We start from the raw sequence: 19,541 nt of genomic DNA on the forward strand, positions 1-19,541 counted from the left end.
GGAATGGGGAGGGCTCTAACTTTCACAAAAAAGCCAAGACAAGTTTTATTTGGACACCAGCAAACTTCTCCCCATTCCAACCAGCTAGACAGAAAAAGAAAACACGGCAAGTTGGAAAACAGTTTTATTAATCATTCACCAAAATTCATAGAAGAATCTTAAACATTTACAGGGACAAACTGTTCCACTGCTTCTGCTGTCACCGTGTCCTTCATGGTAGAGTATCACAAGTCAAGTTTCTGGTTGTTTCATTTACTTAAAACCAGATGTAAAGAAACAACCTAAGTCATAACAACTTCAGGCTTCAATGTGAAACCGTCAAATCGTCTTGAACAGGTTTTCTTTCTGAAAGCAGCATTCCTGTCCAAAAGATGCTTAAGGTGCACCAACCTTTCTTCTTACAACTAGCCAGTAACAGTTAAATGCCTCAGATGCCCTCAGAGGTCCCGATATTTAGTCAAGGCAAGTATGAAACAGGGCACATGCCTTCTTCTAGGTGTAATGAATTATCAGTTTTGAGAAAGACATTAAAATCATGGAATCCTTGGAGGACTGAGATACTGAAGCACCGGTGCGGGGAATCTCGTGCAACACGAAGTCCGGAAGCAGGACTTCTTCCTTCAGTACCGGGCCCTGCTGGACGTTGGTCTAGAAGAAGATGATTTTTTTGTGCTTTGAGTTGGGAATTTGCCCCTTCGACTTTAACCTCCGAACAGCCTCCCTCATGTGTTTGGGTTGTAGCGGTGGCATTTCTCCCCACTTCTCACACACATCCAGTGCTAAACAGAGGACAAGGAGAAGAGTTTCGTTATCACACAAGCGCTTACTCATCACAGTCCTTTCAAGTCCTGTAATTCTCATTAATTCCTCTTAAAGGTGCTAAAAAAATAAACCAAGATAATTTCCCTTCTTCAGAGAATGCTATAAAATGTATCATTTAACTTTAGCATGACATCCCACATCAGGCTTTATCGCAGGCAACAGTTTAAAACACAGCTTCTCCTTGAAAGAAAGACTTCACCAGCTAGAAATTAGCAGTGAGTAGCAGCAGGTTCATTACTTGATGGACAGGGAGCAGTTCCCAGGGGATCATAACATCAGGGACAACTACTCACCATACCACACTGGTCAGCCCCAGTGATGACTTTGTTTGTATCTCTACTTTTGGGAGCAGAAATGAATAAAATCCATTGGAGAAAAATACAGTCTACTTCTGTCACCCTGGGCTGAGGATAAGAATCAGGAAGGGAGATTTCCTAGGTGTTTCCAGACCTGGTATTGAAACTTTCAAGGAATAATGTCTTCAATACATGCTCTCCTGAATATAAGGCTCTTGCCTTGGCCAACTTCCAGTGTAAATGGAAACTACCCCTGGGACCTCATAAGTCCCTCAGTATATATATTCTCGGAAATAAGACCACTACAGGTTCAATCCAATATTTAGACCAATACCACTCACCTTCTTCTACCACCTCCCCGACGAAAACTTTGGAAATACCAGACATAGCAATAACAACATTCTGAGACACAGAGGTGCCTGTGATGGACTGGATCAGCTTGAAAGAAGGACAAAAGACTGTGATTAAGGGAGTCAAGGACTGGCTTTGGAACATAACATCCATAAGAGCTCCGCACTAAAAGACTTCACTAAAGGCTTGATGTTGAAATTGACACCAGTAAAACAAGGCTTCAGGTGTATTTGTTGAGAATATAAAACTACAACTGGTCAGATTATTGAGGGGCATGTATTTTTATTTTCCTGCCTAAATGTTCCACCAACTTGCCTAACACTTCACTTCAAAATGTTAGTGGATACAGCTCTTGAGCCCTGTTCAGTTCTCATGGCTCATGGGAATGAGTGTGATAGTCCATCCTTACCCTTTTAATGGCTGCTTTAGGGAAAGCTGACCGGCGATACATTTCATAACGGTTCAGCTGCTCCTCAGAAAAAGAAGAAACCAGGATTCTAGACAAAGATTCAGGTAATTAAGTTCACTTATAACAACGAATACTTAAGATATACATATTATTATGTCAATAAAACCAAGTCTCAGACATTTAAAAAATTAATTTTTCAAGGGACCAATAGTATTAGGCTTAGTATTTATGAGGAATGAAGAGAAAGTATTTCTATTACTCGACAACAGGTGAAACATAAGTTCCTTTCTTATTTCACTAAGAACAAAAACAACAATGTTGGGCTACTGAATCATAGTATATAGATTATGTTTTCAGCAGTAGGCTCTCTCTCCCCATAATGCTACCTCACTACATTTCACATGATAAACATTTTTCAAAAAACAGATAAAGAAGTATTAAAAGCAGGATCCTCTATGACCCACCTCCCAGAATATTGGAAATAAAAGCAAAAATAAACAAATGGGACCTAATGAAACTTAAAAGCTTTTGCACAACAAAGGAAACTGTAAGCAAGGTGAAAAGACAGCCCTGAGAATGGGAGAAAATAATAGCAAACGAAGCAACAAAGGATTAATCTCAAAAATATACAAGCAACTCCTACAGCTCAATACCAGAAAAATAAATGACCCAATCAAAAAATGGACCAAAGAACTAAACAGATATTTCTCCAAAGAAGACATACAGATGGCTAACAAACACATGAAAAGATGCTCAACATCACTCATTATCAGAGAAATGCAAATCAAAACCACAATGAGGTACCATTACACGCCAGTCAGGATGGCTGCTATCCAAAAGTCTACAAGCAATAAATGCTGGAGAGGGTGTGGAGAAAAGGGAACCCTCTCACACTGTTGGTGGGAATGCAAACTAGTATAGCCGCTATGGAGAACAGTGTGGAGATTTCTTTAAAAACTGGAAATAGAACTGCCATATGACCCAGCAATCCCACTTCTGGGCATACACACTGAGGAAACCAGGTCTGAAAGAGTCATGTGCACCCCAATGTTCATCACAGCACTGTTTATAATAGCCAGGACATGGAAGCAACCTAGAGGCCCATCAGCAGATGAATGGATAAGGAAGCTGTGGTACATATACACCATGGAATATTACTCAGCCATTAAAAAGAATTCATTTGAATCAGTTCTAATGAGATGGATGAAACTGGAGCCCATTATACAGAGTGAAGTAAGCCAGAAAGATAAAGACCATTACAGTATACTAACACATATATATGGAATTTAGAAAGATGGTAACGATAACCCTATATGCAAAACAGAAAAAGAGATACAGATGTACAGAACAGACTTTGGGATTTTGTGGGAGAAGGCGAGGGTGGGATGTTTCGAGAGAACAGCATCGAAACGTGTGTATTATCTAGGGTGAAACAGATCACCAGCCCAGGTTGGAGGCATGAGACAAGTGCTCGGGCCTGGTGCACTGGGAAGACCCAGAGGGTTCAGGTAGAGAGGGAGGGGGGAGGGGGGATCGGGATGGGGAATACATGTAAATCCATGGCTGATTCATGTCAATGTATGACAAAAACCACTACAATACTGTAAAGTAATTAGCTTCCAACTAATAAAAATAAATGAAAAAAAAAAAAAAAGAAGTATTAAAAAAGCATGGTGTTAGGATGGGAAGACACAAATTCATACATGCTGGTAGAGTGTAGGTGCAACAACCTTTTTGCGGAATCTGAAAATACAAATGAAAATCCTTTGAAAATGTTCCTAATGTTTAAACTACCAATTACACTTCCAGGAGTTTATTTTAGGAAGTATACAGACAAGTATGCAAAGATATGCTCAAAGATGTTGATCATAATGTCAAAAGAAAAACAAAACAGTAATTAGCTTCTAACTAATAAAAATAAATAAATAAAAAAAATGCCACTAAAACCTGACAAGAAAACAAAACAAAACAAAACAAAACAACTGCAGAGATGGATTATATTATGGTTCATCCACATAACAGAATACAATTTATGGGCATAGTTACTGACCTGAAAATATGTACATATATATCAAACATTAAACTTGTATCTGAAAAGGTATATACACAAATATATGCCCTGGGTAAACTCTGGGTGGTGGGATTGTAAGTAATTATTTTTTCTATTTTTCTGTATTTCCTGAATTATTTGCAGTGAACTCACATGACTGAAGTGACTTAGCAGCAGCATGCTATTTTTACAATCAGAAAACATAATGAAGCTATTTACATTTTGAAGAAAATTGCGACCTAGATGTATAATTGTTGACATGGAAGACATTCACCATATATAATATGGAAAACAGGTTACAAACAGTATTTAACATCTTTGAAATTAATTTCATTTACAGATAAATATATGTAAAGAAAATATTTTGGTGAATATACGTCAAAATGTTAACAGTGTTTATTCTGGTGGTAAAGTGATACTCTCATATCCTAAAATATGATGCTATGAAACTGCTGCACTCAATATGCCAGAAAATTTGGAAAACTCAGCAGTGGCCACAGGACTGGAAAAGGTCAGTTTTCATTCCAATCTCTAAGAAAGGCAATGCCAAAGAATGCTCAAATTACCACACAATTGCAATCATCTCACACGCTAGTAAAGTGATGCTCGAAATTCTCCAAGCCAGGCTTCAACAGTATGTGATCTGTGAAATTCCAGTTGTTCAAGCTGGTTTTAGAAAAGGCAGAGGAACCAGAGATCAAATTGCCAACATCCAGTGGATCATCAAAAAAGCAAGGGAGTTCCAGAAAAACATCTATTTCTGCTTTATTGACTATGCCAAAGCCTTTCACTGTGTGGATCACAATAAACTGTAGAAAATTCTTAAAGAGATGGGAATACCAGACCACCTGACCTGCCTCTTGAGAAATCTCTATGCAGGTCAGGAAGCAACAGTTAGAACTGGACATTGAACAACGGACTGGTTCCAAATAGGGAAAGGAGTACGTCAAGGCTGTATATTATCACCCTGCTTATTTAACTTATATGCAGAGTACATCATGAGAAACACTGGGCTGGAAGAAGCACAAGATGGAATCAAGATTGCCGGGAGAAATATCAATAACCTCAGATATGCAGATATCACCACCCTTATGGCAGAAAGTGAAGAAGAACTAAAGAGCCTCTTGATGAAAGTGAAAGAGGAGAGTGAAAAAGTTGGCTTAAAGCTCAACATTCAGAAAACTAAGATCATAGCATCTGGTCCCATCACTTGATGGCAAACAGATGGGGAAACAATGGAAACAATGACAAGACTTTATTTTCTTGGGCTCCAAAATCACTGCAGATGGTGACTGCAGCCATGAAATTAAAAGACACTCACTCCTTGGAAGAAAAGTTATGACCAACCTAGACAACATATTAAAAAGCAGAGATATTATTTTGCCAACACAGGTCTGTCTAGTCAAGGCTATGGTTTTTCCAGCAGTCATGTATGGATGTAAGAGTTGGACTATAAGAAAAGCTGAGTGCCGAAGAATTGATGCTTTTGAACTGTGGTGTTGGAGAATACTCTTGAGAGTCCCTTGGACTGCAAGGAGATCTAACCAGTCCATCCTAAAGGAAATCAGTCCTGAATATTCATTGGAAGGACTGATGCTGAAGCTGAAACTCCAATACTTTGGTCACCTGATGCGAAGAACTATCTCATTTGAAAAGACCCTGATTCTGGGAAAGATTGAAGGCGGGAGAAGGGGACAACAAAGGCTGAGATGGTTGATGGCATCACCGACTCAATGGATTGAGTTTGAGTAAACTCCAGGAGTTTGTAATGGACAGGGAGGCCTGGCGTGCTGCAGTCCATGGGGTTGCAAAGAGTCGGACAGGACTGAATGAACTGAACTCAAAGTGATATTTTTCTTTTTACTTATTTATATTTTCAATACAATAACATAATATTGATATATTAATTACCTTAGTTTCTTTTGAGTTTAAAAAAGTAAAACATTTTAAGGCCAAGAAAAATGTATTAACTACGTGGTCAGTTTAGAGCCTTGAAAAGGGAGAGATCAGAAAACTGACATACTGCATCTTTTGAATCTCATCTTCATCCACTTTCTGCTTCTTCTCTTTCTTCTCTTTGGTATCTATTTTGAGTTTTTTGGCTGCAGGAGTAAGTAATGAGTCTTCCCTTTCAACTGCTGTTAAATCCGCGATATCCTGACTCTTGAGCTAAGAAGACAAAAGAAACCCTTTAATATATACGGCCTACTTTACAGACTTGGGTAAAGAAAGAAATCGTTCATTACAACAAAACAAATTCTCTTATTTCTGTAGTTTTTTGGTTCCAGGCATTGGCTGTACCATCAAAGATAAGATATCCTATCTCTACTAAAGGAGTTTACAGCCCAGCTGGGGAAAGAAAAGCTGCTAAATAATCCAGTTTTCCAGGTTACCTATGATCCTAGTTTCAGTATCTGTTTACATGGGCACAGAAATGCCAAGGATCATGAAAACCACACTCCTCTTGAGCCCACTCTTCTGACCTCATTCTTTATTTATTTGGCTGCCTTGGGTCTTAGTTGCGGCTTGGGGAATCTTTCACGTGGTGCAGACTCCCTAGTTGTGGCGCAAGGGCTCCAGGGCACGCAGGCTTCAGGAGTTGTGGTACGCGGGCTTGGTTGCTCCCACACATGTGGGATCTTATTTCCCCAACCAGGGATGGAACACACATCCCCTGGGTTGCAAGGCCGATTTTCAATCACTGGACCACCAGGGAAGTCACTGACCTCAATCTTTAGAGGGGAATATAAGAAAACTCCTCTCTATACAGCCAGCTCTTCTTCGTCTAAACCTATAGATTTCTTTACCAATGATGATTCCATGTGGAAAGAATATTTTAAAAAGGGTACCTTCTCATCAAAGCAGTGTTTCTTTGAATTTGGAACTTTTAAGTGAGCTTCTTCCACATGTAGTGCTCTTTTCTTCTTTTCCATTCTACTGTATCATGCAAATATTTATTTCCCATTACTAGACTGAGAACTTTTTTTTAGCCTTGCTGTGTAGCTTGTGGGATCTTAGTTTCCTGACCTGGGATTGAAACTGGGCCCCTTGCAGTGAGTGTAGAGTCCTAACCATTGGAATTCCCTAGACTGAACATTTTTTGAAGTTTGTCTCTTGTTATTTATCCCTCTTTGCAAAAACATTTAACACTGTTTTACTCACATATGTTTAATAAAGACAGCAAAAAAACCCTCAAAATCCAAACTTCATCCCCTCCAACTTAACATAGAATCTAAGCATATGACAAACCGCATTAATGAGATTTGACTCCTGTTTTCCTTAAAGAGGAACTCACATTTAAATTCATATGGGAATATGAGAAGTAGGTGAGAGTGAAGGCAGTAAATCTTTTAACAACTTTTTCAACTTCTTCTCTGGTTACTGATACATACAAATTTTCTAACCTTTTTGTGCTTCAATTTTGATAATTTAGATTATCCTTGAAAATGAGCCATTTATCTTGAATTTTCAAAATTAGTCTAAACTTGAACATTAAATTTTCTTAAAGCTTAAAGATCTCCAAATCAGTGCCTATAAACACTGAAAATAAGGTCTTAATTTTATTGTTTCTTAGTTTTTAAAGCACTAACTCATTAATATCTATTTTTATCCCTATTAACTCCTTGCTTTTACATTCTTCTGGTTTATCTTGTTCTTTTTCTGGTTTCTTGAGGTGGTTGCTTATTTTCAGTATCTTTGTTTGTAAAAATATGTAAGACAATGAATTTTTCTTTAAATAAAATTTTGGTCAAATCCAATAGGATTTGATGTTAATTTCTTTAATCCAAAGCTATTTAAAAATTAGTTAAAAATGTCCAGGTGTTAGTCTTTTGGAGGGAGTGGGAGAAATTCTGTGTTGTTAATTTCAGGTTCTATTGCACTGTACTAACAGAATATGATGTTATGATTTTTACTTTTAAGGATTTATGCTTTTCTTTGTAGTCTGGTATATGATCCATTTAAAAAAGTGTTTCAGAAGCATCAAAAATTTTTTATCTTCTACATGCACATTTCTTTATACAGTGAGCTCTTTACCGAGCTAATTATTACTCAAATCCTTTCTGTCCTTGAGATCTGTTTTTAAAGCTCCTTAAGGTAATTTTGTCACATTTTTCTTAAAGTTCTTAATTTTATATATTTTGATGCAACTTTATGATCTGAAAGGCAGTTTCCATTTAGCCAATGTCTTCTCCCATAAGCTCACACTGAAATTCAAACAGGAATTACAGTTCCAAGACCTCAAGACTCTATTTTTAGAAATGGAACCTATCTAAGGCTCTAAGATTCTGATCTTCTGACTGATACTCAGAGAAGCAACACTGCTGAACACTTGGGATAGCAGTTTGGTGCTATAGAAACCCTTGGACATTAGTACCCAGGTCACTGGTAGCAGTTAAATGTCCCAAGTGGAGGAGAACATGACTAAATTACTACCTCAAAGTCTCCCTTTAACGACTCAGCCTACAATGAGAAAGTTACGCTTAAGCAATAATTCAGAAATCATATTGAGGTGAAAGGGGTACTAGGAATCCTGGGTTCTAGATCTTGCCCTCCGTTTCAATGTCGATTGGCATCGACCCCAATTTCCTCACTAGGAAAACCAAGGGGCTATTTGAAATTCCCTTAGCAGTGGCTTTTTAAAGTCTTCATTGAATTTGTTACATTATTGCTTCTGTTTAATGTTTTGGTTTTTTTGGCTGCGAGGCATATGGGATCTTCGCTCCGCCACCAGGGATGAAACCCGCACAGCCTGCATTGGAAGGTGAAGTCTTGACCACTGGACCGCTAGAGAAGTCCCCTCTTTGAAGCAGCTTTAACGCCTAAGGGCAGTGATTAAAAATACTGACCTAATGGTTGAGTTTGTGGAACTCAGACGGCTCTAAGGTTTCCTCTTCTTTCTTACCCCAACTCTGCGATTGCAGATCTAAAGGGTTATGGTGAGCTCGACTGTCTTAGCTTGGGAGGGACCAAACAGGAGGCCTGTCGGGCGGGCAGTGACACAAGCTACTCCGGCCTCATCGACACATCTCTCCCTACCTCGCCTTCTTCAGCGGCGGCCTCTTTCAATTCCCCGTCGCCGTCACCGTCCGTTTCCTCCGGGATTCCGTCCGTATCTGTAACCCTGGAGCCCCCAGGAGCCGCCGTCGGCTCATCTGATTCCCCGGTCTCTCCACCTTTTTCCGTGGGCGATTCGCAGGCATTATCCATCTCGGCTAGAACCCGGGAGAAGAGATCGCGCCGCAGTCAAGACTCCAGAGCTCAGGACGCCGCGCAGCCCCGCGCCCCCGCAGCTTACTTCCGGTCGTCGCGCAGCGATGACATCACCAAGACCGCTGCTCCGAGTGGTCATTTAGAGACGCGCCCAGAGGGTTGCAGGGCTTCGTTTTACTTCTTATTTGTTGGTGCGGATAGGGAAAGTTGAGGGTACAGAAATCAGTTTGTGGATTTTCCACCTTGAGAAGCCAGCATTTGTAAAGGAGGGCTTTGTTGTTTACTGAAGGGCTCCTTTTTCCTTTCCGTCCTTCTCAAAGCACAACCTGTTAACGCCTTCCTAATCTGCTTTCCTCAGAGGAAAGTTTGCGGACAGGAGAAAACTCCATCCGTTGTTTGCCCTTTGGGAAGCAGCTCCCGGGCAAACGCCGACAGGAACTCAACCTCGTACGCGTTCAGTTGGACAGAGGCTTGTGTTAACATGGAATTGTCAGCATTTCTCTTTTGTTCCTCAAGCACCTAAAAAAACAGTCGTACAGCTTGAACTGAATTTGTCCAATTTGATTACTAACTCCACAACTACTTCGAGCCAGAACAGTCCTAGTACCAGAAACAAAACAGGCAGTTTCTACCTAAGTGCATGTTTCCCAACTCACCAGTACTCAAGCTCAGAGTAGGTTTTAAAAATCTGACCTTTAATGTCAGTTTGGTTAATATCCGTCAAAATTAAGAGGAAACAGGGGCTTCCCTGGCCTTTCAGTTGTTAGAACTCTGCGTTTCCACTGCAAGGGGCGATGGTTCGATGGGGGAGCTAAGGTCCTCCATGGTGGGGCGAGGGGAAGGGCGGTAAAAAAAAAAAAAATTCTAAGAGGAAACAAATCCTAAAGGAAGGGAAGTCTTTCCTTTGAATGTTTCGCTTTAACGAATCATTTCAAGGATTGGGAGCATGAAGGGGGGTTATTTCCCTTTTAAAATTCTCCTCTTTCCTCATGAGGTGCGGAGGAGGGCACTATATTCACATCTTTTATCACTAGGTTCCCACAGCCATGACATATTTATGGTGCAGAGAGAACGGACTTGCAAATATGGGTGCGCGTTACCACACTTCTCTCTTTGTTTCTACACTGCCTGGATGAATTACCGTATTTTCTGTCCTGCGAGTTCCCAAAACATCAGAAGAAGGAGCGCACTTCGGGGGGCGCGGACAGGTGGACCGCGCTCGTCACCTTCCACTTGTACAGCGGGTGACCCCACGACGCAGCCTTCTCTGCCGGGAAGGCTTATCAGGGTGCGGCCGGGTCCCCTCGGCGCAGACCGCAGCCACCTGCGCCGGCCCGTGCGGCCCCGCCCAGCTAGGTGGGCACGGGGGCGGGGCGCGGGGGCGCGGTGACGCGTGACGCCGGATCCCGGAAGTGACGCGCCCCTGAGGGACAAGGCGGGGGGAGGGGGGTGGTGTCCCCGGCCGGCTCGGGGGGTGCGTTGCCCGGAGACGGAAAGTTTGGGAGCCTGAACGGGCTCGGCGGCGGCCCAGGGAACGGGGTCCAGGGGGCGGCGGCCCTGGGGATGGGGAAGGAGCAGGAGCTGCTGGAGGCGGCCCGCACCGGACACCTCCCGGCCGTGGAGAAGCTGCTGTCCGGGAAGCGGCTCTCCTCAGGCTTCGGGGGCGGCGGCGGCGGCGGCGGCGGCTCTGGAGGCGGTAGCGGCGGCGGCGGCGGCTCTGGAGGCGGCGGCGGCGGTCTTGGCTCCTCGAGCCATGCCCTGTCCAGTCTGCTCAGGTGGGTAACGCTCCGGGTCCGGGTAGCTGCTTGGAGACCCCCCGTCCCCCGCCCGTCTCCTGGATCCCCGGAGAGATCGGGGATCCGGAGACCCTGGCGGGCTGGGTTTGCTAGGTTTCCCGGGGCGAGGGCAGGCGGCCCGAGGGGCGAGGGGCGCCGGTGCGGGTCCGCGCGGCGTCGGACTCTCCTCGTCTCCTGTCCTGACCCGCTGCGAAGAATGGTGGGAGTGCCCAGGTGCAGCCTCCGCCGCATGGCATAGCCCGGGCTTCACCGTCGAGTGCCAGGTGTTGTATCTCACAAGCCACTTTAGGGGGGAAAATAAGTATATTTTGAATCTCCCTCATCTCCTGCAGAAACTCCCACGCCTTGCAGAATCTCGCGGTTCCCCTGGAGGAAATGCTCTCGATTCCATTCTTTGGGGAACTTGGAACCTTCCACCAGGCTCTGCAGGACGTGGCTTTTGTTGTTTATATTAAAATCGTCTCTAGGTTTATCACGTTCAAAGTGTTCTTCTTTGAGCTCCTCTTGTGCTTGAAGCTTAAATTCCAGTTCCTTGTAGTGAACCTCGCTGGATTTGTCTGTTAAGTGGCAGATGCAGGATTCATCAGGGGGTTTATTCATCAAAAAATAAAGCGTTAGAAAGACTTGTCTAGGACACTGAGGAGTGCTTTAAACTTTTCCAAGGTCTGTTGTTAAAATAAACACTTGAATCTGGAGCTGTAAGGATTGAGAGGAAAAGGTCGTTTTTTGTGTGGCTTGGAGAGGGAATTGGAGGTGCTTTGTTAGTGTGAGTAAAATGTGATGTTTCAGCAGCACTTTCATAGCCGGTTTTCTTTTCCTTCCTTGTTCTTTTGAGGTTTTTAAGAAGTGGAAGTTCACTTAGAAATGGCTTCGTTTGCTTTTGTTCCCCATTAGTTTATGTAACTTCAGTTTGAGTGAGCTTGGACCAAAGAAGCCTAAGGCTCTATTAAATTGTTAGGTATTAAGCACTGAGTACAAAGCCAGGCCTATACAGGAAGATATTAAAAAGCCGTGTAAGAGAAGAATGCTCCCAGGGAGTTATTTTGGGGAGGCAAAAATCAGTACCATTTGCGGCAATTTCTACAGCTCCCTAGGACAATGCTGTCACATAATTAGTACTCAGTATTTGTTGAATAAATACAAGTATTAATTAGGGAATGACACATTTCTACATAAACTGATGGTGGTACTCAGTAGTTCAAAAAATGAGACATTACTTTGGGATGGGATGAGATGGAGAAGAGGAGGGGGACTTGAGCTGACGTGAAGGATGTGAGGATTTGGGTAGGTGAAGCACTGTAAGAGCATTCCAGGTGGGCCCACCCTTGTCAGGGGCACAGAGGTGGCATAGGAGACTTGTTTGGTGCTAGTGGGTCACTAGAAGAACTTTCTGCCCAGAGCTTTAAGTGGTTGGGTATGATAAAAGGAAATAATGGATAGCTGTACTTCCATCTTTCAGAGTGATTTAGTCTTTCTTTATTTTTCTGATTCTTGTATTGGTGCCTGACACAGGTGTTCAATAAATGTACTTTGAATGCATAATTCGGGTTTGGAATTTTACCTGAATTACTTAGATATTTCTGCACTTCTGATGTCTGTGAGGTGAGAGAAAGACCGGTAGGTTTGGAGGTGCCTGTCTCTTATGCATTGAAGGCTACAGCATTTATCTGTGTACCAGAGGTACCTTATTCCCCGGTATATCCTGCTGAAGTGAGAAACTCTCACATATCTCCTGCCTTCAAGGACAGGTTAGGTTACTCTTAGTTCTCTCACTCAGGGACTGTTGACATTTTGCTGAGAATTTAGCACCTTATAGTTAATCAAGACTAGAAAATTTTGGTTGATTTTTTTTTTTTTTTTTTAAACTTTGGGCTTCATGCTGATATGTCCAGTTTCTGTCGTAAAGGGTGGATGGCCTGTGTAAGAGAGCTTGCTCCTTCTGACCTGCTCCTGTATCTGTTATCTGGGTGGCAGATGGCCTCAGAGCTGCCCTGGCATCTTGTCCCTGTGACTCCTACAGGCAGAGAGGGCCTGCAGGCCCTAGTTAGACTAGGTGTGTCATTAATTAGACATGACTCTGCTGCAGCCTAGTGAAGGATTTCTGAGAAAATGAAACCATGCATTTAGATAATCCCTAGGTCAGCATGTCCTCCCTTTTTAGGTTTTGAAATAGTAGAGGGTAGATCTCCTGTGCCTACACACCCCACCTCAAGGACCCTGAGTTATTTAATGAGACCCCGTGGAGTCATAACTTCAGATCTGGCCCTTGCATTAGCTGCCATATCCTATCCCACCAGTACTGTCAATTGCAACCTACATTTGTCCAGCTATTTTGAGTGACCAAGGAAAGTTGTTGGGAATAGGAGCTTACCGCTGCAGTGGATAGAAATGTTCCAGATCACATGTATGTTTGTCTCATCTGTTTATGGTGCAGTTCCATCCCCACCCCCATTCCACAAAGGCTCCATGTTTATTCTTAAGCTACGGAAAGCCTCTTCTCTCACCCCATCCCTATTCTCTTATACTGCTTGGGCTTAGGACTTAACTTCTCAAAGCCCTCCCTAATGACCCTAATGCACGAGGATCTCTCAGGCTTCCACTTTGGAACCCCTTATCTGCATCCACTCATACTTTGTCTGTCTGGATTTCACAGTTTATTGCTTTACATACTGTGACCCTCGGGCTTCCCTGGTGGCTCAGCAGTTAAGAATCTGCCTGCCAAGCAGGAGATGCAGGTTCAACCCACTCCAGTGTTCTTGTCTGGGATTTGGTTCTCCCCAAATGTCAGAAGATATGACAGAGTTACTGCTTTTAAGAAAGGATTCTTGATACTTATTTAAGGAATTCAGACTGAAAACAAACAAAAAAAAAGAGTTGCTACCCCAACCATTCTATTGAAACAGCCCTTTATTCACCCCTGAGAATGGATCTGTAGCTTGGAAATTGTAGTGACATGACAGTTTTTTTTCATGTTGACTCTTTTACTTTTGCCCTCCTCTGTGCTAGGTTTCTTTTTTTCTTTTTTCGGATTTCTTTTGAATATGCCTATTTTGAGCTAGATGATTTTAACATCCTGAGGAGGAGAGCAATGCTGACCATGTAAGGATGTCGAAAGGGTGGGCTTAGAAGCAGGAACTCATGGATTTGTGTGATCTAAGTTCCTGCTCTTCTAAGAGAATGCAAAAACAAAATAACAGAAAAACCACGACTGTTTACTGCTATGGCAGTTTTCTGGATATTCTACTAAACCTCTTAATTAAAAAATGGTTTTTACACAGTGGGGACTTTCCAGGTGGCTCAGTCAGTAAAGAATCCACCTGTCAATGGAGGAGACACAGGAAACATAGGTTCCATCCCTGGGTCAGGAAAATCCCCTGGAGAAGGGAATGGTAACCCGCTCCAGTATTATTGCCTGGGAAATCCTATGGACAGAGAAGCCTGGCGGGCTACAGTCCACCGGGTTGCAGAGAGTCAGACATGACTTAGCAACTGAGCATGTACTTTTACACAGGGAGGTCACCCCAGTGCTCTGTGACCACCTTGAGGGGCAGGATGGGAGTAGGTAGGAGCGAGGTTCAAGAGGGAGGGGACATATGTGTACTTATGGCTGATTTACATTGTCATGCGGCAGAAACCAATACAACATTGTAAAGCAGTTATCCTCCAATTAAACATAAATGGAAAAAAGTGGCTTTTAAGGAACTTCTTAAAATATTTATTAAGTATAGTTTTATTGACATGGCAGCCCTTTTTCCTTTCCTTTGAAATTACTGTACATTTTTGCTTTCTCTAAAGCTGAATGTGGTTCCCCTGTTAAAAAACAAAACAGAAAAGGTGGCATGCCTGGGAATGACTGGAGTGTGGTTACGAACATCTCAAGCATGCCTAATTCTTAAACTGAGTAAGGCATCTCCTGGTAGTAAAAAAAGGATTTAACAGAAGTTTAGTAAGTCAGAGATCTCCCTTTTCCTTACTTCTCATGTTGAAATTCAATTTTGAGTGTCCGGAAGCAGTCAGTCTTGTGAAGAACTTGGTTTGTATCCAGTCAGCTTCAGCATATTCACTTGTCCTGGGAGGTTATGGTCCCAGTGAAAGTTGTGTCTTTGGCCAGAAAAATCCCTTCAGAAGATTCTTCCCTGGACCCCACCCTCCTTGGTTTGTCCACTCAAACAGCTGTGACTTTTGGTTTTCAAAAGGAAGTTAAGGCTATTTCTACCCTACTCTTCAGTAGGGAAAGTAAATTACTAGGTTTTATAGCCCAGAGACACCAAAGAAACCCCAAAAGTAGATGGTGGAGAGTTTGTTCTTGGAAATGTCAGGCTCTCCTGTGGGCAGGAACTGGGTCTGTCTTGGAGAGCCCTCAGAAAATGTTCCCCACACTGATTTCCAAAGGATTACTGGGAGATTTTTTGTGGTATAGAAAATTATATTGTTGTATTCATAGAACATCTTCACATAACTTTGGTGAGGTTAGAGTTAGTGGTAGTAATACTAGAAATTATATGGTATGGCTTCATATTTATCTTTTCTCAGTAATTTGTAGATCAAGTTTGTTTAGTTTACAAATCAAAAAAGTTTTAAAAACAGTTGTCTGTGCTTTACTTGTGATGTTATTACCACTATTAAAAACAGTGAAGATGTTCCAAGAAGTAGAGCTGCCTTCTGACTTACTTAACTGGTGAGAGTTTCAGCATGGTAGCTATGGGGTCAGGCTCAGACCCAGCTCTGCCTTGTGAGGTGGGCAAATTACATAACCTCTCTGAGCATCTGTGTCTCCATGTTTATTGGGTTGGCCAAAAGATTCCTTGGGTTTTTCTGTAAGACGTTACTGAAACACTCAAACGAACCTTTTGGCCAACCTAATACAATGGGCCCAGGATAGTACCTACTTTCTGAAGCAGCCTCTCGTGAGCTAAGATATTAAGACACATAATGCCTGGAACTTGCCAAGGGCTTGGTAAACCTGGGCTGCTACAGTCATTTGATGGGAGCCCAATGCTTGCCACCTTTGAGAGATTGGGAATGATAATCCTGTGTGGTTTTTTTTTTTTTAATGTTTCCATTTAAAGATTTATAGTAATTGATAGCAGAGGCTCCCAGCATTTTCAAATATGAGGTAATGGTGGCAAAGTTACAAACTGATAAAGGCTCACAATCACTTGTCTGAAATCTTGGGGCTTAGAATCCAGAATTTTGGGGTTGTGGGAGGGTGATACTGACCCCCTGCTGGATTCTGGGGCAGCATTCTGAAACATTATATTTTTGCAGTGAAACCTGTTAATATTCACACTAAATGGGATAACCGTGAAGCTGCTCCGTGTCAGTTTTGTATCTAAACAAATTTGCCACTAACTTTTGAAAGTGTGTTATCAGAACTTTTTGGTTTTCTGAATTGTAGATGAGGAATTGTGGACCTCTACCTTTATTACAGAAAAATTGCTAGCCAAAAAGCCACAAAGAAGAAAATCCTCTATAGTTCTACTACCTAGAGAGAGTAGCTCTTGTAATTCTGATGAACATACTTTGGTCTTTTTTCTATGCACACTTTTTTTTCCCCCAAACATTGTTCTGTACGTACTTTGTCTCAGATTTCTCCTTAATATATTGTGAACATTTTACCATCATTTTCTAGTCCCCTTAACCTCATTTGAAATGGGTAAGTGGTATTCCATAGTGTGTATGAACTGTAATTTATTTAATCCCGTCCCTGCCATTAGGTACGAGTTTGCTGTTAGTTTTCTGCTGTTGGAATAACACTGTGATGTACATCCTTGCAGATAAGTTTTTGTGCATGCTCGTGCTTATGACATTTTATATTCTCAGTAGGATAGTAGATGTAATTTGAGTATTTAACCACTGCAAAAATCACATATGTGCAGTTGAATTTGAGGACTCATAATAATTCTTAGGCTCCTTACATCTCCTGGGTCCTTCTGATTGGAACGTAATGTACTGATCTGTGGCTTCTAAATGCTAGTTATGTTTAGAAAGTTACCTTTGTGCAGGCATAGAATTTTTAATAGTCAGGTTGGGGCCTCTTGGGTCCTTTCTCAGAGGCAAAATGTTTAGAAGAGGGCCATTAATATGCTCCAAGCAGAACGAGACAAAATCCATTTTGTTTCTGCCATTTGTTGTTCTAGCTTTTATTGTGGGACATTTCAGACATACAGAAATCCAGAGACTGACTTATTTATTTTGACTTGAGGCTTATGGGATCTTAGTTCCCCAACCAGGGATTGAACTTAGGCCCTTGGCAGTGAGTGCAGAGTGCTAACTAATGGACTGCCAGGGAATTCCTGAAAATATTTTATTTTATATTGTTGGTTTGTTCAAATCTGCATTCAAACAAAGTCTATGCATTGCATTTGGTTGGAATGTCTCGTTACTGTCTTTAATCCTTTGGGTTTCATCTCTGTCATTTTTTTCATTCCAGTTTACTTGTTGAAGAAAAAAATTGTTTTTGTCAATTTTTGACAAAAAATTCATTTGTCTGTTTATCAGAGCCTGGGTTTTGCCGATTGCATCTCTGAGGTATCGTTCAGCCTGTTCATCTGTTCCCTGTGTTTCCTGTGAGCTGCAAACCAGATCCTAGTTTAGTCTGATTCAGGTTCAGATTTTCTGGCAGGATTTCTTCCTAGTGGGTTTCGTGTATGTCACTCTGTTGAGGCTTCTTTTTTTGTGATGTTGGCAGCCATTGACAATCATGGTCTATAGCCCTGATTTAGAATTTGCAAAGTGGTGGTGTTTTCATTTTTGTCACCATCTTCATTTATTGATCAGAATACTTTCTGGAGAGAAACTTTATAGAGAAACCTCATGTTATTAAGTGCTTCGTTACCCTGAGGTACAGTTCGTGCAGGAAAAATGGATTAAATGCTTGATTCTTTCCCCTTATTTACCCGTTTCCAGATCAGGTTGCATTCCGAGTAGTCTTCAGAGGTGTCCAATGAGTTTCTTGTGAATAATCATTATGAATGCACACACTTAAGCATATTTGTGCTTCAGTAATAACCTTTCTAAAATGTGCTCTGAGACATTTAGATTTTGACAATTTTACCGAGTAAAGCCCTTGAACTGGTTTGTAATGAAGTGGTGTGTTTGCTGTGTGTCTTGTGTATTTTAGTTGATTGCTGTTTCTATCCAGAGGCCCCCAGTTGTGCTGGTTCTTCTGGTCACCTGCAAATCAAGCATTATAATCTTCGAGTCTGGATTAGTTCAGCTGACTTTTAACTTTTTTTTTTTTTAAATTTCTACTGGCCATACTTGGCCCTATAAGTTAGAAAGCCTTAAAAAGATACTCTAGGGACTTGAGTAACCAAATTTCTTTAGGTTGTAATTACACCCACTAAGAGTGGTGTTTTCCCACCAGCTTTATGGTGTGACTCTAGATAAGAATCTAACTGTGTCAAGGTGAGTTGTTACTTATTCAGTCTCATGTTACTCTGAATATATTTCATGGTGTCACACTTTTTTTAGTATAAGCAATGAATAATCAGGTTTCGTCATTGATTTCTTAGTTATTGCATTTAAAGCTCCCATTCACAGGTCTGATTTTGAGTTGCTGTGCTGCCATCTGTATACTTTTTTTTTTGGTTTGGAGCTCAACTGTATATGCAAGCGTTTCTTTTGTTTTATTTTATCCCTTGGTTTTATGTGTTTGTAGTTGGGGTGGGAGGTCTGGGTCAGGATCCTTCTGCTTTGGAAGAGATTCTCCTTTTGACCAGCCATGCAAATGCTACATGTATAGCCTCAATTGAAAAGTGATAAAAGCAGCATGTAGAACCACTTATTTGTTTCTCTTTTTTGACAGTTGTTGGGACAGTCAGGGTTCTACTTCAAAGAGATCTTGGCCTGTATTAGGCAGTGACAGCATCCAGCTCCTTCATACTGGCTTCACAGCACTTTCTTGTTGGGCTCTCAGATTCTTTAAAGAGCACTGTCATGAGTTAAGATGAAAAATAAAAACAGAAGTAAGAGAAGAAATATATTGGACTTCATTTACTGAGAAAGGAAAATCTATCTTAAAACACTTGAGCTTCATAGTGCCAAGGAGTTTAACACTTGAGTCCGGCTGCGTGTAATTCTCACAAGCCTGAAGCTGTGGCTCTGCCTCCATGGATGGGGTCCATCCTCTGTCGGGGCTGAGTGAGAACTCGAGGTGTTATCTGCAGAACAGTCTTTTCCTTTACTGTGCCTGGAAAAGCAGCTCCAAAGGTATGTCCCATAAATAATAGTACCAGTATCAGCGCTGATTGAACATTCACTGATACTGGATTAGTAACATTAATTTGGAGGGCATTATTAAGTGCTTGTCCTTACTAAGATAAAGAAAGTAAAATTTTTTGTTATTGTCCCTGCTTTTGTTCATCTTGTACCTTTCAGCTTTGCATGTGTAAAGTCAGATCTTCTAATTGGGATTCTTTTCAGCCACAGCAAAAACTTAAAAATCTCAGAGATTTAAATTTTATTAATTAAAAAAAAATTGGAAACTCGCTCTTCTCACCTGTGAAAAAATAGAAGCAGTGGTGCTTTTACTTAAGATATCAGATATTTAGAAAACACAAGTGAGTTTATTTGGAGATGGTGCTTTATGTAACCTTGGGAGG

General features: G+C 41.6%; 2 protein-coding genes across 8 annotated transcripts in view; one reads left to right on the plus strand and one right to left on the minus strand.

Moving 5' to 3' along the window:
* Positions 1-108: 108 nt before the first annotated feature.
* On the minus strand, positions 109-10,480 carry TAF11 (TATA-box binding protein associated factor 11). Its single transcript, XM_043907235.1, has 6 exons — positions 10,281-10,480; positions 8,966-9,658; positions 5,952-6,097; positions 1,879-1,966; positions 1,460-1,556; positions 109-779 (listed from the first exon to the last, which is right to left on the minus strand). The coding sequence occupies exons 2-6, from the start codon at positions 9,134-9,136 to the stop codon at positions 649-651; spliced, it is 633 nt and encodes a 210-aa protein (XP_043763170.1). The 5' UTR covers positions 9,137-9,658; positions 10,281-10,480; the 3' UTR covers positions 109-648.
* Positions 10,481-10,561: 81 nt separating this feature from the next.
* The window catches only part of ANKS1A (ankyrin repeat and sterile alpha motif domain containing 1A), a 163,913-nt gene continuing 154,933 nt past the window's right edge, over positions 10,562-19,541 (plus strand). For 5 of the 7 annotated variants that reach the window (XM_043907228.1, XM_043907229.1, XM_043907232.1 and 2 more), the window contains exon 1: positions 10,564-10,914. In XM_043907228.1, coding sequence (XP_043763163.1) covers positions 10,703-10,914 — 212 coding nt within the window. In that variant the 5' untranslated portion in view covers positions 10,564-10,702. Of the gene's footprint in view, positions 10,915-19,541 lie in introns of all 7 variants that reach the window. The other 2 variants (XM_043907230.1, XM_043907234.1) reach the window with 1 other exon arrangement.

Source organism: Cervus elaphus, chromosome 7 (genome assembly GCF_910594005.1).
Source record: "Cervus elaphus chromosome 7, mCerEla1.1, whole genome shotgun sequence".
In the NCBI taxonomy this organism is placed as follows: Eukaryota; Metazoa; Chordata; class Mammalia; order Artiodactyla; family Cervidae; genus Cervus; species Cervus elaphus.